Below are 14,873 nucleotides of genomic sequence, written 5' to 3' on the forward strand. Positions count from 1 at the left end.
GGGAAATTGGTAATACTAAAAAGCAAGGTGTTACTTCCTGACCTGTAATACTAAGACAATTACAATTTTGGTGCTTTGTGGAGATAATGGTTGCATTTTGATTAGTTATTTTTAAGTGAAGCTTAATCTTTTGAAGAGAGACAGCTTTAGAAGTGCAGTCATTCTACCATTTACTATAGTTAAATATCTATGAATCTGTTCCCTGTTTACTCCGGTGCTTCTTTACAAGCTCCTAGAGATCCGTTAAGGGCAGTTTTGCGTAGAAAGATGCAACACCTACTTTTTAAATTACTTCTATTTTTTATTTTTAAAAATCTATGTACTTTTTTGTCTTGCTGTAGGAATCTGATGGCCAAGGCTGTCCTTTCTGCCGCTGTGAAATCAAAGGAACTGAACCAATCATTGTGGATCCCTTTGATCCAAGGGATGAAAACTCCAGGTGCTGCAGTATTATTGATAGCTTTAGTATGCCCATGTTGGACCTGGACGACGATGATGATAGAGAAGAGTCTTTAATGATGAATCGTTTGGCTTCGGTTCGAAAGGTAAATTTTCAAATACTGTACAACAGATAAAGCTATATGTTTGTAAAAGAAGCTGCCTATAACTTTAAACAAGGAGAGGTTGCACCTCATGCTCTAGGTTTCAGCAACTCACTGAACAGTTCTCGGGCTGAAAAAACAAAATAAGTCAATATTGCAGCAGTAACACTGAAGTTGAATAGGAGGGAAAAAAAAAAAGATTCCAGATTCTCAGCTGATATGAACTGAGTTAACTATTTATAATGGAGGAAGCATGAGTTTGCACCAGCTGGGACTCTCATCCAAAATATGCTGTATGGACACTTCCCTGAACTTTTATTTGTAAGGAATAAAAAATTTCATAAATACAGAATATATTATTAGTTTTCTGCACATGTGTGTATACGCAAGCACAGAATGTTTTAGGATTAAACTTGAGTTTCTAAATAGGTTATAAATACTGCTTTGTAAAGGTGACTTAGAACCCAATTTGTATTGCATACAAGTAACTTCTGATCATGTTTAATGTGAGTTGTCTATAATTTTTTTTCCTGTGTTTTTAGTATTAGGTACTTTCAGTGGGAGAAGTGTATCTGAGATTATTCATAGCGACTTTTTGTTTTGGGATGTTTTTTGTCCTGAAAGTGCTTTGTGTTAAATTCTGGTATCTTTCTTTGGCCACAGGAGATTTTATCACTGATAAATAATGACTATCATTAAGAAAAGTTTATTTTATTTCGGTAGTTTTCACTGCTATATTTTAGCCGGGAATAGGTATTGTCATAGGTCATGCAACTGTGAATTTTGCAGTGCATTTTCTATATTCCACCTTTTACTAAGGTCATCTAGATTGAATAGTCAACTTAGAATTAATTCTGTAACAACTTACTCTTCCATTTCCTTATCATTCTATTTGGTTTTTTAAAAAAAAAAAAGTGTTTCACCATCAGATATGAGCGTATCTGTCAGTTAAGAGGCATACTTCTGATATCCTTCCTAACCTCTTAAGTCATATGAATCCTTCTTGTGTTGTGTACGTAATACAACACAGCCTACTCTTGGGAACAGTTTATCCTTCCTGTGTGGACTTAAATGGCAGTCTGTGGCCTGACCTCTGTGAGATAGCCTTGAATTGATGGGCTTTTATAACTCTATCACTTCCGTGATAAGGCAAAAATGCACTATGCTTTTATCAAAAAAAAGGAACAATAGGCTTTTCTATAAGAGGTCTTGTTTTCAGTATCTACCAAGTGCTTGAGTGCTTTGGTGCTTGCTATTTTTATGTCATTAATTTCATTGTTCAGTGAAAGAAACCTACTAATTATCCCTGAAGTTTGGGAACAGCCTTTTCCACTCTTCGTAGCCTCTTGAAGTCCATCCTTGAAAATGTTGAATTATCAAGTCATTTGGTGATTTTCAGCTGCTGTTTTCTTCTTAAAACTGTTACCAATGATTGTACAGTGGTGCTCTTAACCACACCACCTGTGTGGAATATTGTGTTATTTATATACACTTTTTGTTAGTAATGCCTTCATCAGCCTTGCCTATTTCTTTTAATCATTACTTATTTTTCCTGCTAAACAGTGTTTCTTCAGAGCCTGCTAGAAGAAATTATTTTTTTCCTCTGTGACATTCTGTAGGATTTTACTCTTTTTGAATTTTTCCTTTGTTTCTTGTTAATGCTGTTAATATGAACATGGTACTGCATAATGGCTGTGTTGTAGTCGTTTGATTTCTTGAAACAATGGAAGTTAGATGACAAAGACAATAATCTCGTTCTTTCAGCCAACCTGCTGATACTGTTTTTACTCTGTAATCCTAATGAACAGATTTTTCAATTCTTATTTTATAGCAAGGATTGTCAAATGCTTCCTCAACATAAAGCTGTTAATCCTTGAAAATCAAATGGGCTGATTTTGTCTCAAAACACCTGGCTAGACCATGTGGTATTACTGAGAAAACCTTCTTGTGGCATATCTGGCTAGTAGTGAGCTGGGATGTTAAACTTGCTAGAAGAGGAGGGTTCCAGGGACATGACATCCTGATGAAAGTGACTGTAGGGCTTCACGATGTGTTGCGGAAATATTAAAATCAGTCCTTATTGTCCTGAAAGCCTTGTGGGTTGGGACACTGTTAAAATGTTTCTAAGCTGTTATTTTCAGTTTTCACTATCTTTAGGACTTGTACTTGGAAGTATACTCATAATGCAAACAATAGTTGCAGCAAGCTCATTTTAGAAAAACGCAGAGTCAGGTTCATCACTGAATAAGGGACCTGGGTGTGTTTTCAAGTGAGCTCTTCTTGACAAAACTGAAAAGCTGCAAAACACTTTTTGGAATTGTCACTAAAGTGTAAAGAAGACACAGGTTTTTTTATCACCTGCTGTACCTGTATGAATTATGAATATAGGTTGGATATCAGAAAAATACCAATTCTGCAGTTTATCACTCTGTCTCTGAACGGTACTCATAAACTGTAAGAGGTATCTGAACTAAGTCCCTGAGGGACCTCAGACTTGAAATTACTTTAAGGAAAAGAATAATCACAAAGCTACTTACTCATTCTTTAATGGAATGAGTACATGGATACACTTTAAGAAAAATGAATCATTCTTGCTAGGTGTTGTGTATGAGTCACCAACAGCAGCAGATCAGCTGTAACAGAGGCTTTAGAGAAATCCACTGCAATTAGTCTGTTTATCTGCCTCATCAATCAGCTTATTCTTTTTAGTTTCAAAATTGTCTTCAGATATTTCTTTATGAGAGAAAGATGAAGAGTGGTGCCAAAACCTCTGTTAATTGTCTCATCACTGAGAAATTTCCAGCCCCGTGGTATCAGATCAGCTCATGCAGTTATAGTCTGAAGTGTTCCTTTTCTGAGCTCTGTATCATTTGTGCTACCCAAGCACGACGTTATGAAATGCACATTAAAAAAAATGTGGAGATTAGAGGCTCAGGTAAATATTGAGAATGGCTTTTTTCAGCTTTAAAGAGAGGGCATTTGAGTCTCCACTAGACTATATTTATTATTCCATAATGTTTAATATTCCATTGTCCCAATGAATTAAGAGCTATCTGTCACTTTACCTTGTACAAGACATAACTTGATACACTTCTTTTAAAAAGAGAAAGAAAATAAGGAAAATGCATAGTGCAGGTATTCTTGTTAAGAGCAAATAATTTTTAATTCATAAGTGCTAAGATAATTTTTTGATCCAAATAGTATTACATGAAAACATAGAGGAAGGCCCTAGCAGTATAGGAAACTATGAGGTTTTTCAATAGCTTAAAGCGAATTAATCTTCTCTAAAAATGCTTTCCTCTGAAACTAGATGAAGTTACCTTGTCTGGGGAGTTACCATCTTCTCTGGAATTAATTTCTAGCTGTCTGAATGCACCAAAACCTGACTTTGATTCACACTGTTACTTTAAAAGAGTTATAGGAAATTGTCAAAGCTGAAAGCCACTGTTTGTCATGATTAGGCTTTTTCCCGTAGATGAGTTAGGTCCAACTTAACAAATCATGACAAAAGACCTTGGTCCTCAAAATATGGGAGGAGGCTATGCTTTTGACTCCTCCCTCTCATTTCCATATTATTAAATTGAGTTTTTTCTGGTAATGAAAAAAGGCATGTATTATGTAGTAATCCTGTTTTTAATGTCATCGTATAAAGTACAGGAACATGTAAAAAAAAGTCTTCACATACATATCCAGGTATTCCCTTCAGCTGTACATTCTTAATGCAGACATACATGTCACTTCCTTCTTGATGGTACACCTGGCTTGTGGGAATTTATTAAAGTCATGCCACACAACAAGAGAGTCCTTAACTGCTTAGTTATTAGTATTCAAAAGAGGCGTAAATGCTGGGAGGCAGTGTGCCTCCCTTAGTTAAAATGTATTTTACTGATTCCCTTGGGCAGCGGTGGTGCTGACTCTCACAGCCTTAACACCCTCTCTCTCCTTCACATGCATTTTCTTGGGTCAGCAAAGGAAAGCTCAAATAAAGAACAAACCTGCCTATGTAAAAAATGCTTACAGCCATCAGTGTTAAGTGATGTAACTTTATATCCTCATACAAATTTTTAAGTCCAGATTATGCTAATCTGTCTAGGTCACAATTTATGCTAACAAGAAATAACAAATATTTGAGTTACTCTTACCTGATTATAAATAAAGAAACTTCTGGGGATTACTTGGATATTAAAAGTCCACTTCTGATGTAGGTCTGCTTGGACCTTCTTAGATGTCTCGTTAGGCAATTTATAAATTAATGAGCTTGCTCCAGCAGGACATTAACAATCGGGATAATATTCCTCAGTCAGTCACTTGTTAGGATTTGTGTTGAGTGTGATTTTCATCTGTGCCTGTCCGGCAGAAAGGCGTTTGAAGCTAGACCTCTCGATTCAATAGCCCAACTGCTAGTATTTCCATCAGAAAAACCTTCGTTAGAAACTGTAATCAATGTCAGAAGCAGCCTTATTCTTGAATTCGCAACCACTGATACCAGTATATCCCAGTAATAAGTATATCTGATTAAATAACACAAGCGTGGTCCGCTCTGCAGTACAATTGCGAAGTAAGTCACAGCTTGGCAGCAGTCATGCCAACCAGATGAGGTCCATGTTGTTACAAAGGAGTCTGTGTTCTTTTCCTTAATTACATCTTTATTGCATAGGTCTGTGTGTGTTGCAGCAGAGCCCCTTTGTGCACTTGAAGGTCTGTCTTCTGTCACTGCCAGTTCATTTGTATTAGTTTGTGTCTTAATCACTTACTTGTTTTATCTTTTTGTCACTGTGATGCTCTCATTGCTGCTTTATTTCCAGTGAATAGAAAATACACAGAAGTCTCTAGTAGGTGACAAACAGAAAAATTTTAAATCTCTTCAACCTTAGGGTGTCTGCCAAAGAGAGTAGGTATTCGGTACATCTGTTAATGCCCTGGCATCCACACGAAGGGCAGCCGTCTTGTTGGCCGAGCTGTCAACAAACATCAAACGATGCATCTAGACAGGTTGGATGGGGGTGGATGGGAAAAATATGGGGGGTTTTAGAATGGGAATATGATGGAAATCTGATACTGAATGCTGAAGAAAACCTGTTTATTGCTGTGGAATATTTTGGTTGGTTTGGTTTATTTTTAGTTTCGGTAGATCTGAACAAGGAATCATAATCTTTAGTTTCTCCCAACAAAGCATTCTCCCTTACTTCAGCACCAAGCAGTGACATGGATTAAGCTTCCTTGTAGGGGAGAGAAACTGCTTTTGCTATCAGCTATTTTCCTTTTTTTCTTTATTTTCCCTTGTGTCTCTTAAGTTATTCTTTAACCTGTTGGCCATCCTCAGTTCTGTTTTTGAAATCTCTGGGGCCGCAGCATGCTGTGATAGTATTGTGGCTGTAGGCAGTAGTAGTTCAGGGGACTGAAAGATTATTTTGCTATTCTGAAACAAGGCATTGATGTAAGCTTAAATTGAAGTCCTTTCACACACTTAAGACTTGGAAAAATTTCCATTTCGTTTTGGCAGTTGTGATTTACCATTCATGGAATATGGTGGGTAGAGATAGCTAAATACCAAATATATATGGAACCAGATGTTTATCACATAAATTAATCTCCTGTTTCAACAGGATTAAAACCATGTCAGGTTCTAAGAATCTTGAATTTTTAACTAAATTTTCATATTGTTCTAGTTTTTGTTATTGCCTACTACATATTAGGTGTGTCTTTCAGCCATTTGTTTCCATAAATCTGAAAATAACATTGGTCCCCAGTGGGTTTTAAATGTGAATATTTCCACGATTTCTGTCTCTGCTGGAGCTGGACTGTTGTTACGGGAGGAGAAAAGAACTCTCACATGGATGAGACCAGTGGGCTCACTTAGGGAAGAGCGTATCATTTTGCCTAGTGATTCTGTAGAGTAGAACTGTATAAGAGAAGGTGTCACAGAGAAACAGTGATGGATATTCTTAAAATGCTGTCACTACAGTGTTCATTTAGCTGTGGATTCACATAACGACACACTTAGGACATATGACATTCGAGACTGTCAGGTTACCCTCTCAGGAAGTTGAGTTAATTAATGTGATGGTACGACCGTTAGAACATCTTAAATTCCAAACAAATATTTCCTGTCCAGTACTCTGTTTTCAGTATTCCCTAGTTGTCTTATTCTTTGTTTCCAACTCTTACTATGTATATAGGATTGTTTCTTAGATCTTCTGGAGCAATTCCCTGCTGACTGAGACACAGTATGTTGTGCAACACCTAAAATGTAGAGACTTACTACAACACTTTCATTTATTTTAAATAACTGTATCTTTTTGGAGGTGAGAGACCTCCTTATTTGGTTCTATTTCAAATAATTTGGGAAATAGATTCATTGTCTGTCTGATGCTGAAGCCACAGCATTGAATATATATTACGTGGCTCTTGGCTTTTAGGAATCCTTCATGGAGTTACAACTAAACTTTGAAAACTAGTGCTATTAAATGATAGTGTTTATTATGCTATTTAACTGGTAGATGCTTTCTGTTAAGGAAAATGAATTGACATTCAGTTAATAGTAATTTTACAATTATGGTTGCTCAGGCATGCTTGCAAGATACATATCTAGCTTAATTTATTCAACTTCCCATAATGTTCAGGGAGGCTAAGCACCTCACAATCATTCATGTCTTTATCTTCATGGGCTTCCAGTGAAGGTCAGGGACATTCACTGATTAAAGGAAACAAAGACAATTAAAGGACTCTATTCAAGCCATTTAATATGAACATTGTGGCCACTTCTTTACAGAAAGGAGAACTAGGAAACTTCTGGTAGCCATGAAGAGTGCGAATCTTGAGTTGCTCAATCTCTTGAAATTGAATGTATAGTTGTGACACTGAGCTTACACATGTAGACCAAGTGGTAAGACCCTACGTATCACCAAAAAAATCATTCTGGCAGTGGAACTGAACCTCAGCCTTCTAGCTCTTCGACACCTCCTCACTCCTCTGTCTCATTTTTTCTTGTAATATTATGCTGTGGTAGCTCCTATTTCTGAAGGAAATCTGGTAGCAATCCCAATTGCGTAGGATAGAATATTAAACTAAGCTGTAGTGCATAGGGTAAGGAGTCAGTATACTAGATTCTTTTCCTGGATCTCCTTTTGAATTCATGAAGTTTTCAGATTCTTTAACATAGTCACTATATGTAAAGAAAGGCAATGTTTTTTACTTACTTACCGTGTTAAAGAACTTCCTAGTCCCATCCCTGTCATCACTATGGGATGTATAGCATTGGTGAGAAAAAGCTTATGAAAAGAGGGGAAAGGTTTTAATCAAAGTGATTTAGCTTAGAGATAGGTGCATTTTTATGAACGATTTTATATGCTTGCCTTGAAAAGATGGCAGATTGCTAGCCTCTATAGGCAAGTTACATAGCAAGAATACTAGGATGCCTCAGTGCACAAGTGGCCTGAGGCTGATGCTTGGTGTCAATGTCTTCCAGCTACTTGTGTCTATTGTCAGGGAAGGCACAGAACAGCATAAACATCCAAGTTTGCTTACAGTACACTGATACAAATATGGTGGGTTCACAGAAGTAACTTCAACTGATTTATGTGAACAACTAAACTGTGTTTGTTAAAACTCAGCCACGTGAGGCTCAGGAACTAGTTGCAAAAATGGGTGGAGCCTGTATTGAGGATGGAAATCTTTGGTTCTGATGAATTTGAAAGGACAAGTCAAGGGAAAAAAAAAAAATCATCATTTGTCACTTTAGGGGATGTTAAGTGTCTGTGTGTCATTAGTTTAATATTTGCTAAAATGATAAACTGAATTGTCCTAAAATGATTTTTGTAGATCAGCAAATAAATGAGGAAAGAAATAACTGCTTTGCCTACTGGCTTCCTTGATTGTTTTGATTCGTAAGTTCTCAGAAGACACATACGTTCCATTTTTTGTGAAAGCATGATTTGAAAATGGGCTGTAGTTAACAGACAATATCATAGGCATCCGGCTTTAAAAAGTCATGCATAGAATTTTAGATGGCGTATTCTCTATGAATACAATGGTCTTCGAGAGTAGCAGTACTACAGTAGAATCTCTATCTATGTTTCTGGTTGTTTTCTTTTGTATGGAAATGATTGCTTGTTTTTTAAACAAATTACTGGAAGATATATTCTTTTATTTTCATCACAAATTAACATGGAACTTAGTTTTGAGGTAGAATGACTTGTTGACTTCTTTTTCAGTAACCATAAGCTGAGCACCTATACTGTCTATTAATTAAGAATAGCAGGGTGTCCATTATGATAAATGACTATTAGCAAGTACCTGACAAGTATCAAATGTTTTAGTCATGGAATGGAAGTTGTATACTTGGTCATCAGGTAAAATACTAGTAATATTTTTTTTCTGTCTTTAAGTGCAATGAGAGGCAGAATTCACCAGTGACTTCCCCGGGATCTTCCCCACTTGCACAAAGAAGAAAACCACTTCCAGACCCCCTGCAAATCCCACATCTTAGTCTTCCACCTGTACCTCCTCGTCTGGATCTTATTCAGAAGGGAGTAGCGCGGTCACCATGTGCCAGCCCAACGGGATCACCAAAGGTAAGTCTTATTGAACCATGATTTCTTTATATGAGAATATTGAGAAATTGTATGTGGTTGTTTTCAAGGTGAGCTTGGTTTTTTGTTTTGGAAGATAAGACTATTATGAATTTTTCTACGTGTATTTTCTTTTTCAGGAGTTTGCTCTGTCCAAAAGAACTTTAATTCCTTGTAGCTTAGAAAAACTTTAGATTAGATCCACATTGATTATATCTCTTATCTCCCTTAGTTGACTTTGGCGAGTGCCTGTCCCTTTGCATAATACCTTACATAGTCAGATGTTCACAGCTACACGCGTTGGTCAGATGTGACCTCTGTTTGTTTGGTGATTATATTGCACTCGGTTATGGTCAGAGTTTTAAAGACATTGCTGTAATGGATCAATTCTGTAATTAACCCTGATTCATGAAAAGAAATAGAAATTAAAGTTTCCTGAAAATAGATTTTAAAGTCATCATCTCACTTAAATTATATGTTGTGCTCTGATGATGATTTATGCTCAATTTCCACAGTATCCTTACAAGAAAAATACGTGCAGATACCCTCCTTTCAAAACCTTAGCTAGCATATATTAGGACTCGAGTTTCGAGGGAAATAATAATGACTCTATAGCTAATAAATTGTATGCTGTGTTCTGTGAAACGAATGATACTGAAGAGTTAATGATTTTTTGAGTGGATAAGCATGAATGAGAACAAATACTATGTTTGTTGCTTTCTATTATGAGTTGATCATTTTGTTGTGATTGCTGTATAGAGAGGGGGAATTAGATTTAAATTTTGATTTTTAGATGATTAATTCAAATTCAGGTTCAAAACATGACTTGAAACCTGTCTGCTCATAATAATCTAGTATGAAATACCCTATTTATTTTGTCAGGTTTTTACTTCAAGCTTGAAAATCAATCTCTTTTTAAGATTCTAGCAGTTTATAATTTAGAGGAAAAAATAGAAGTTTGAATAGTTTCTTTAAGCTTCTTTCATCACTTTTTATATTTTAGAAGGCAATTTATAACACATTGAGGATATACGCTAAGCATTTGGCACATCCATTAAAAATTAATTGTACAATAGTGTATTTTTACAAAATTCATGTTGTATAAAAAACCAGAAAATCAGAAATTCCATTAATATTGCTTTAAATTTTTCAGTGACATTATTTTGAAAATGCTGTTTTTTTCCTTGAAACTTTTAATGAAAAAAAAATTCTGGGGGGTGAAAGGGAAATAAGATGGGAACAACAAGGAATAATTTCATACTTTAAAAAATTTCATATTTTTTTAAAAAAAGAGGCAAAGTGATAATTTAGTTCTGCCAAGACTACTACTTCAGTCAAAAAACTCTTTGTCTTTTTCTGCAATGGAAACCTAGAATTATAACTATAAGCTATAACAAAAAATTTGGACCTAGCCATTATGTTCCTGCCTTGACAGTGAGAACAACTATCTTTAAGTAGCAGCTGAATTAAACACTTCTTTATTTAATATACTGTCCTATTTATATGAATAGACCTGCACATATAACAACTTTATTTTCAATCTAAGTAACGTGTTGAAGTGCTGCTTAAAGAATAATGGTGGCCTAACCTGTGAAGTGAGAGCAAATACTATTCTTACTTTCAAACTTTTGTGGCCTCCATCTCTTCAAGAGGTAATAATATGCAGGCTTACCAGAGCCCATGAAAATTACACCTTCCAAGGGGAATCATCTTCCTTGTATTTCTTACAGTAACTGGTGGTAAGAGAAAACCATTTTGTAAAGACCTGGCCCGAGTGTTGCTTTGTAAAATGTTGTTAGTAATTCACTCCTAATGTTTTGTTTTTATCAGATTTGTGCTCTTAGAAGATATGCAGCTACCTGTATTATAAGGGTTTGGATTTTTTCTTCTGTTAACTTGGTTTTCAGCTTTTTCCAAACATTCCTTGGAATTCATTTCAGCAGCTAAATACGTGATTCAAAGGATCTAGGCAAAGGATTCTGAAAAAAAGTTATGGATCAAATAAATCTGCCTCAGACAGTTTTCTCCCATCCACCTCCTTCCTTGGGTTACTCATGCAACAGCAGAAATGGGGGCATGCTTTCTGAAGAGAGGCCAGGTTGTTTGCAGAATGCAAAGACTAACATTTAACGTACTGGCAAGTACTCTTGTGATGCCTGGAAAATATCTCAGTTAGAAATGGTAAAGCCATACTTGATCATGAGAGAAAGAAGCATGCCTGTACGTAACCTTATTTTTTTTTAACTTACTGTGTTATTTAGTCTTCTCCTTGTATGGTGAGGAAACAAGACAAACCTTTGCCAGCACCACCACCTCCCTTGCGTGATCCTCCACCACCCCCACCGGAGAGACCCCCTCCAATTCCACCAGACAACAGGATAAGCAGACACCTGCATCATCCAGAAAGCGTGCCTTCCAGAGATCAGCCGATGCCCCTTGAAGGCTGGTGTCCCAGAGATGTGTTTGGGACAAGTCAGTTAGTAGGATGTCGAATGGGGAGTGATGCTTCTCCCAAACCAGGACTGACTGCAATTTCAAACATAAATGGAAGGCACAACCGCATAAGTTCTGATCCAGGATTTATGAGGAAACACAGACGTCATGAGCTGCCTGCAGAAGGTGCCAAGGTATGAAATGAGCTGAATGTGTTGAATCCTAATTTGATACTCTACTGCAGCATTGTCTTGCATTGGCTAAAGTCCTGTTTATATTGGTCAGTGTTGATCTGCTGTTTTGAATCTTTCCTGTTGGCACTTAATAATAAGCAGGTCATAAATAAATGGTTTGTTAAAAACTGTAATTTGTAAAGCAACAGTACATGAGGGTCTAAGTTACAATTTTAACATGAAACCTTCAAAAAATAGCTTCGAGAGAAAATTCTAGATTTGCTATATTATTTTTAGCAAATTATCCATGCAGTTCATGCATGATAATAATATAGCACTGTATGCTGTCGTATAGTTATATAGCATCTGAGGTCCACTTTGGAAATGTCTTATGCCAAAATTGTGTATGCATTTGCTGATGGAATAGTAGATGTTCCAGTTACCGCTGTCATAGGTGAGGTGAGGACTTGGTAACCTCTTCAATCTGTAATGTATGTAATATGTACAGATGATATATACAAATATACTTAAATTGTCAGATATATTGTGTGCATTAACAGAAAAAGCTAAATGTTCTAAGGTCAGTTGTGTTGTTCATCAGTAAAACATTATTTTCAAAAGAGCATTAAATTAGTCATGATGTTCAGTGTACTCTAACGGAAAAGATCTAACCTGCCTTGACCCTAAGAAAGAGGAAACAAACACATCCAAAGCCAAGCTAAATGTAGAGTCATTTATTACCACTGGCTATATGGGCAGCATCCTTGAAAGTGCTCAGTGGCACAACCCCAGTATTGCATTGTTTGATTTGGTATTATCATCAATACTCTAAACCTCGTTCAGGATAATTAGCATTGCAACTCCCCTTTTCTTTGTCAATTGTTTACAGTGATACAGATATCTTTAACTGAATTTTTCCTCCTTTGTACTTAAATCAGAACTCCAGCTGCTGGAGTTGTACACTGTTGTAATTTGTCCATAGCAGCTTTTGACTTCTCTTGGACAAATGTCCAGTGTAATGTCCAATAATCCATTTTCAGTGCTGAGGGTGTTCAGAGCTGTCACTTGCAACCGTTTCACTGATTGTCTAGCTTGGTTTGGTTAGGGGGCTTCTGCTTGTCACCCCCAGGAGAAGTATGTTTTCCTGTCCTTGGTTGCAGTGAATAGTATGTATGTCTATAACTATGGTGTTTCTTCTATCAAAAAAATTAAAGGAGTCTTTCTATATGTTAATTGAAGCTATCTGGGGAGGACAGTGTAGAGGGAGTAGTTCTGGCTTTAGGCAGCTTCAGACAACTTGCAAGACTATGTACAGTTGGGGAGGCTTAGGTTTGAAAAGAGATCAAGTGGTGATGGCCTAAGAAAAAATTCCTAGTTCCGGTCTAATCAGTTTTATCAAAGCAGCTCAGTAATTTATTCATAGAGCGGGTTATTAACCCAAAGCTGCTGCTCTTTTTTTTTCTTGAAGACAACATAGTTTGTGCTAGGAAGGATGGATTTGTGGTTAAGTCATAGTAGTTAGAAATCATCAATTTTTCTCTCTGTTTGCTTTTCCCAGCGTCACAAGCTATTTAACCTTTCTGTCTCCATTTTAACTTTTTTTTAATATGGATGTTTTGGTTATTTTGAAAGTACGTTACTGAAATTCAGTTAGCATTGGTAAAGAACATGGACATATATAAATGAAAGGTGCTTAAGAAGTCCATGATGTTATATATAATTAGAATGTCATTTTATCAGCATTGAGGCAAAACACCAAAATTTTTCTTACAACTAGGCTGTTGTTTAAAATGCTATAGCTTTTCCTGTCATTTTAAAAGGATACTGGGTTTATATCTTCATATAGCATTCCAGTTGTGGTCTGGTGCAGTATTGAAGCTGATGGAATGAATACTTCTCAAATCAGAATAACCACTCAGTATAGAAGTGCCGCTGTAGTCTGGAGAAGTTACATATGTATTTCTTTAACCAAATGCTGTTTGAACTGTCATCTTCAGGTTATAGATCTAAGCCATTTGCTTAAATGGAGCAACTGAGAACTCTGAATTATTGTTTCAGGCTGTATGCACATTCACAAGGGAAACATTTAATGAATTTTCATCCCTGATTCACATATCAATTGTAATATAATCTTTTTGCTATTGGTAGAAGCCAAGAATCAGCAAGACAGTCCTGTGGGTTAGGAGGTAGATTCTGGCAGGCATTGTATCACAGACTTTTAAAAAACATTAATATGTTTAGCATGCTGTACCTGTTGTTTTCCCACTGTACTTATCCCTCTTGCATCGATTGGTTTGCAATCTCAAAATCTTGATTTTTTTCCCCCAAGCAGTTGAGCTGTAACTGAGTAGTCCATCTAGTAACCGTGATGTGGAGCTTCCTCTTTTGGTGAAGTTTTAAGTTAAAGTGTTTTACAGCTCCCAAATGAGGTGAGCTGAAACAGGTATGAAAGAGTCACTTCAGATAACAGCTCTGTAGTGTGAACTCCTAGGAGAGCCTTTACCCATAATCTTGTCAAGGTCTATTTTGTCATACCTAGTTGATGAACATCCATGATGATAAACGGGAGGAGACACCCATTGTAACACTTGTGCAATTTTTAGGTCTTTTCAAATGGTCATCTGATAAATGAAGAATATGATGTCCCTCCACGGCTTTCACCCCCTCTTCCTGCTGCCTCCATCATCCCTAGTATAAAGTAAGTCAACTTTATTTGAAAAAGAAATGTGTTAATTAATGTTAGATAATAGCACTGATTCTCTGGTGCTAAAAGAAAAATCGGAAAAAGAGAGAAATAAAATGAACTAACATAACTTGGTGTTACGTTGTCCATGAACTTTAATGTGGCTTTACAAAGGAAACTGAAATTGTATTGGTTAAGTGGGAGCAGTTCTAATGTTAATTGAACATACTACATTTTTGTAGGAAGAGAGAATAAATTGTGGCAGATCTTGCTCACAGACATTTGGCAGTGGTAGCAGACACTGGTTTTGCTACTACTACTACAGAAGAAGTGTGATCAGAGCTATTTATCACAGGAGACGAGAGATTCTAGGGAAAATACGAAGGGTAAAGAGCATGATTTGTGTGTGTTCTACCCCTAATCTAGTCATGCTTTCTGGGCTTTCTACACATGGAGCTTGATCCAGGGTTCA

General features: G+C 36.5%; 1 protein-coding gene across 6 annotated transcripts in view; it reads left to right on the plus strand.

Moving 5' to 3' along the window:
* CBLB (Cbl proto-oncogene B) overlaps window positions 1-14,873 on the plus strand; it is a 130,423-nt gene that overhangs the window by 93,940 nt on the left and 21,610 nt on the right. For all 6 annotated transcript variants that reach the window (XM_059835478.1, XM_059835461.1, XM_059835491.1 and 3 more), the window contains 4 exons: window positions 342-545; window positions 8,930-9,115; window positions 11,374-11,739; window positions 14,322-14,416. In XM_059835478.1, coding sequence (XP_059691461.1) covers window positions 342-545; window positions 8,930-9,115; window positions 11,374-11,739; window positions 14,322-14,416 — 851 coding nt within the window. The remainder of the gene's footprint in view (window positions 1-341; window positions 546-8,929; window positions 9,116-11,373; window positions 11,740-14,321; window positions 14,417-14,873) is intronic.

This window comes from Gavia stellata, chromosome 1 (genome assembly GCF_030936135.1).
Source record: "Gavia stellata isolate bGavSte3 chromosome 1, bGavSte3.hap2, whole genome shotgun sequence".
Taxonomy (NCBI): domain Eukaryota; kingdom Metazoa; phylum Chordata; class Aves; order Gaviiformes; family Gaviidae; genus Gavia; species Gavia stellata.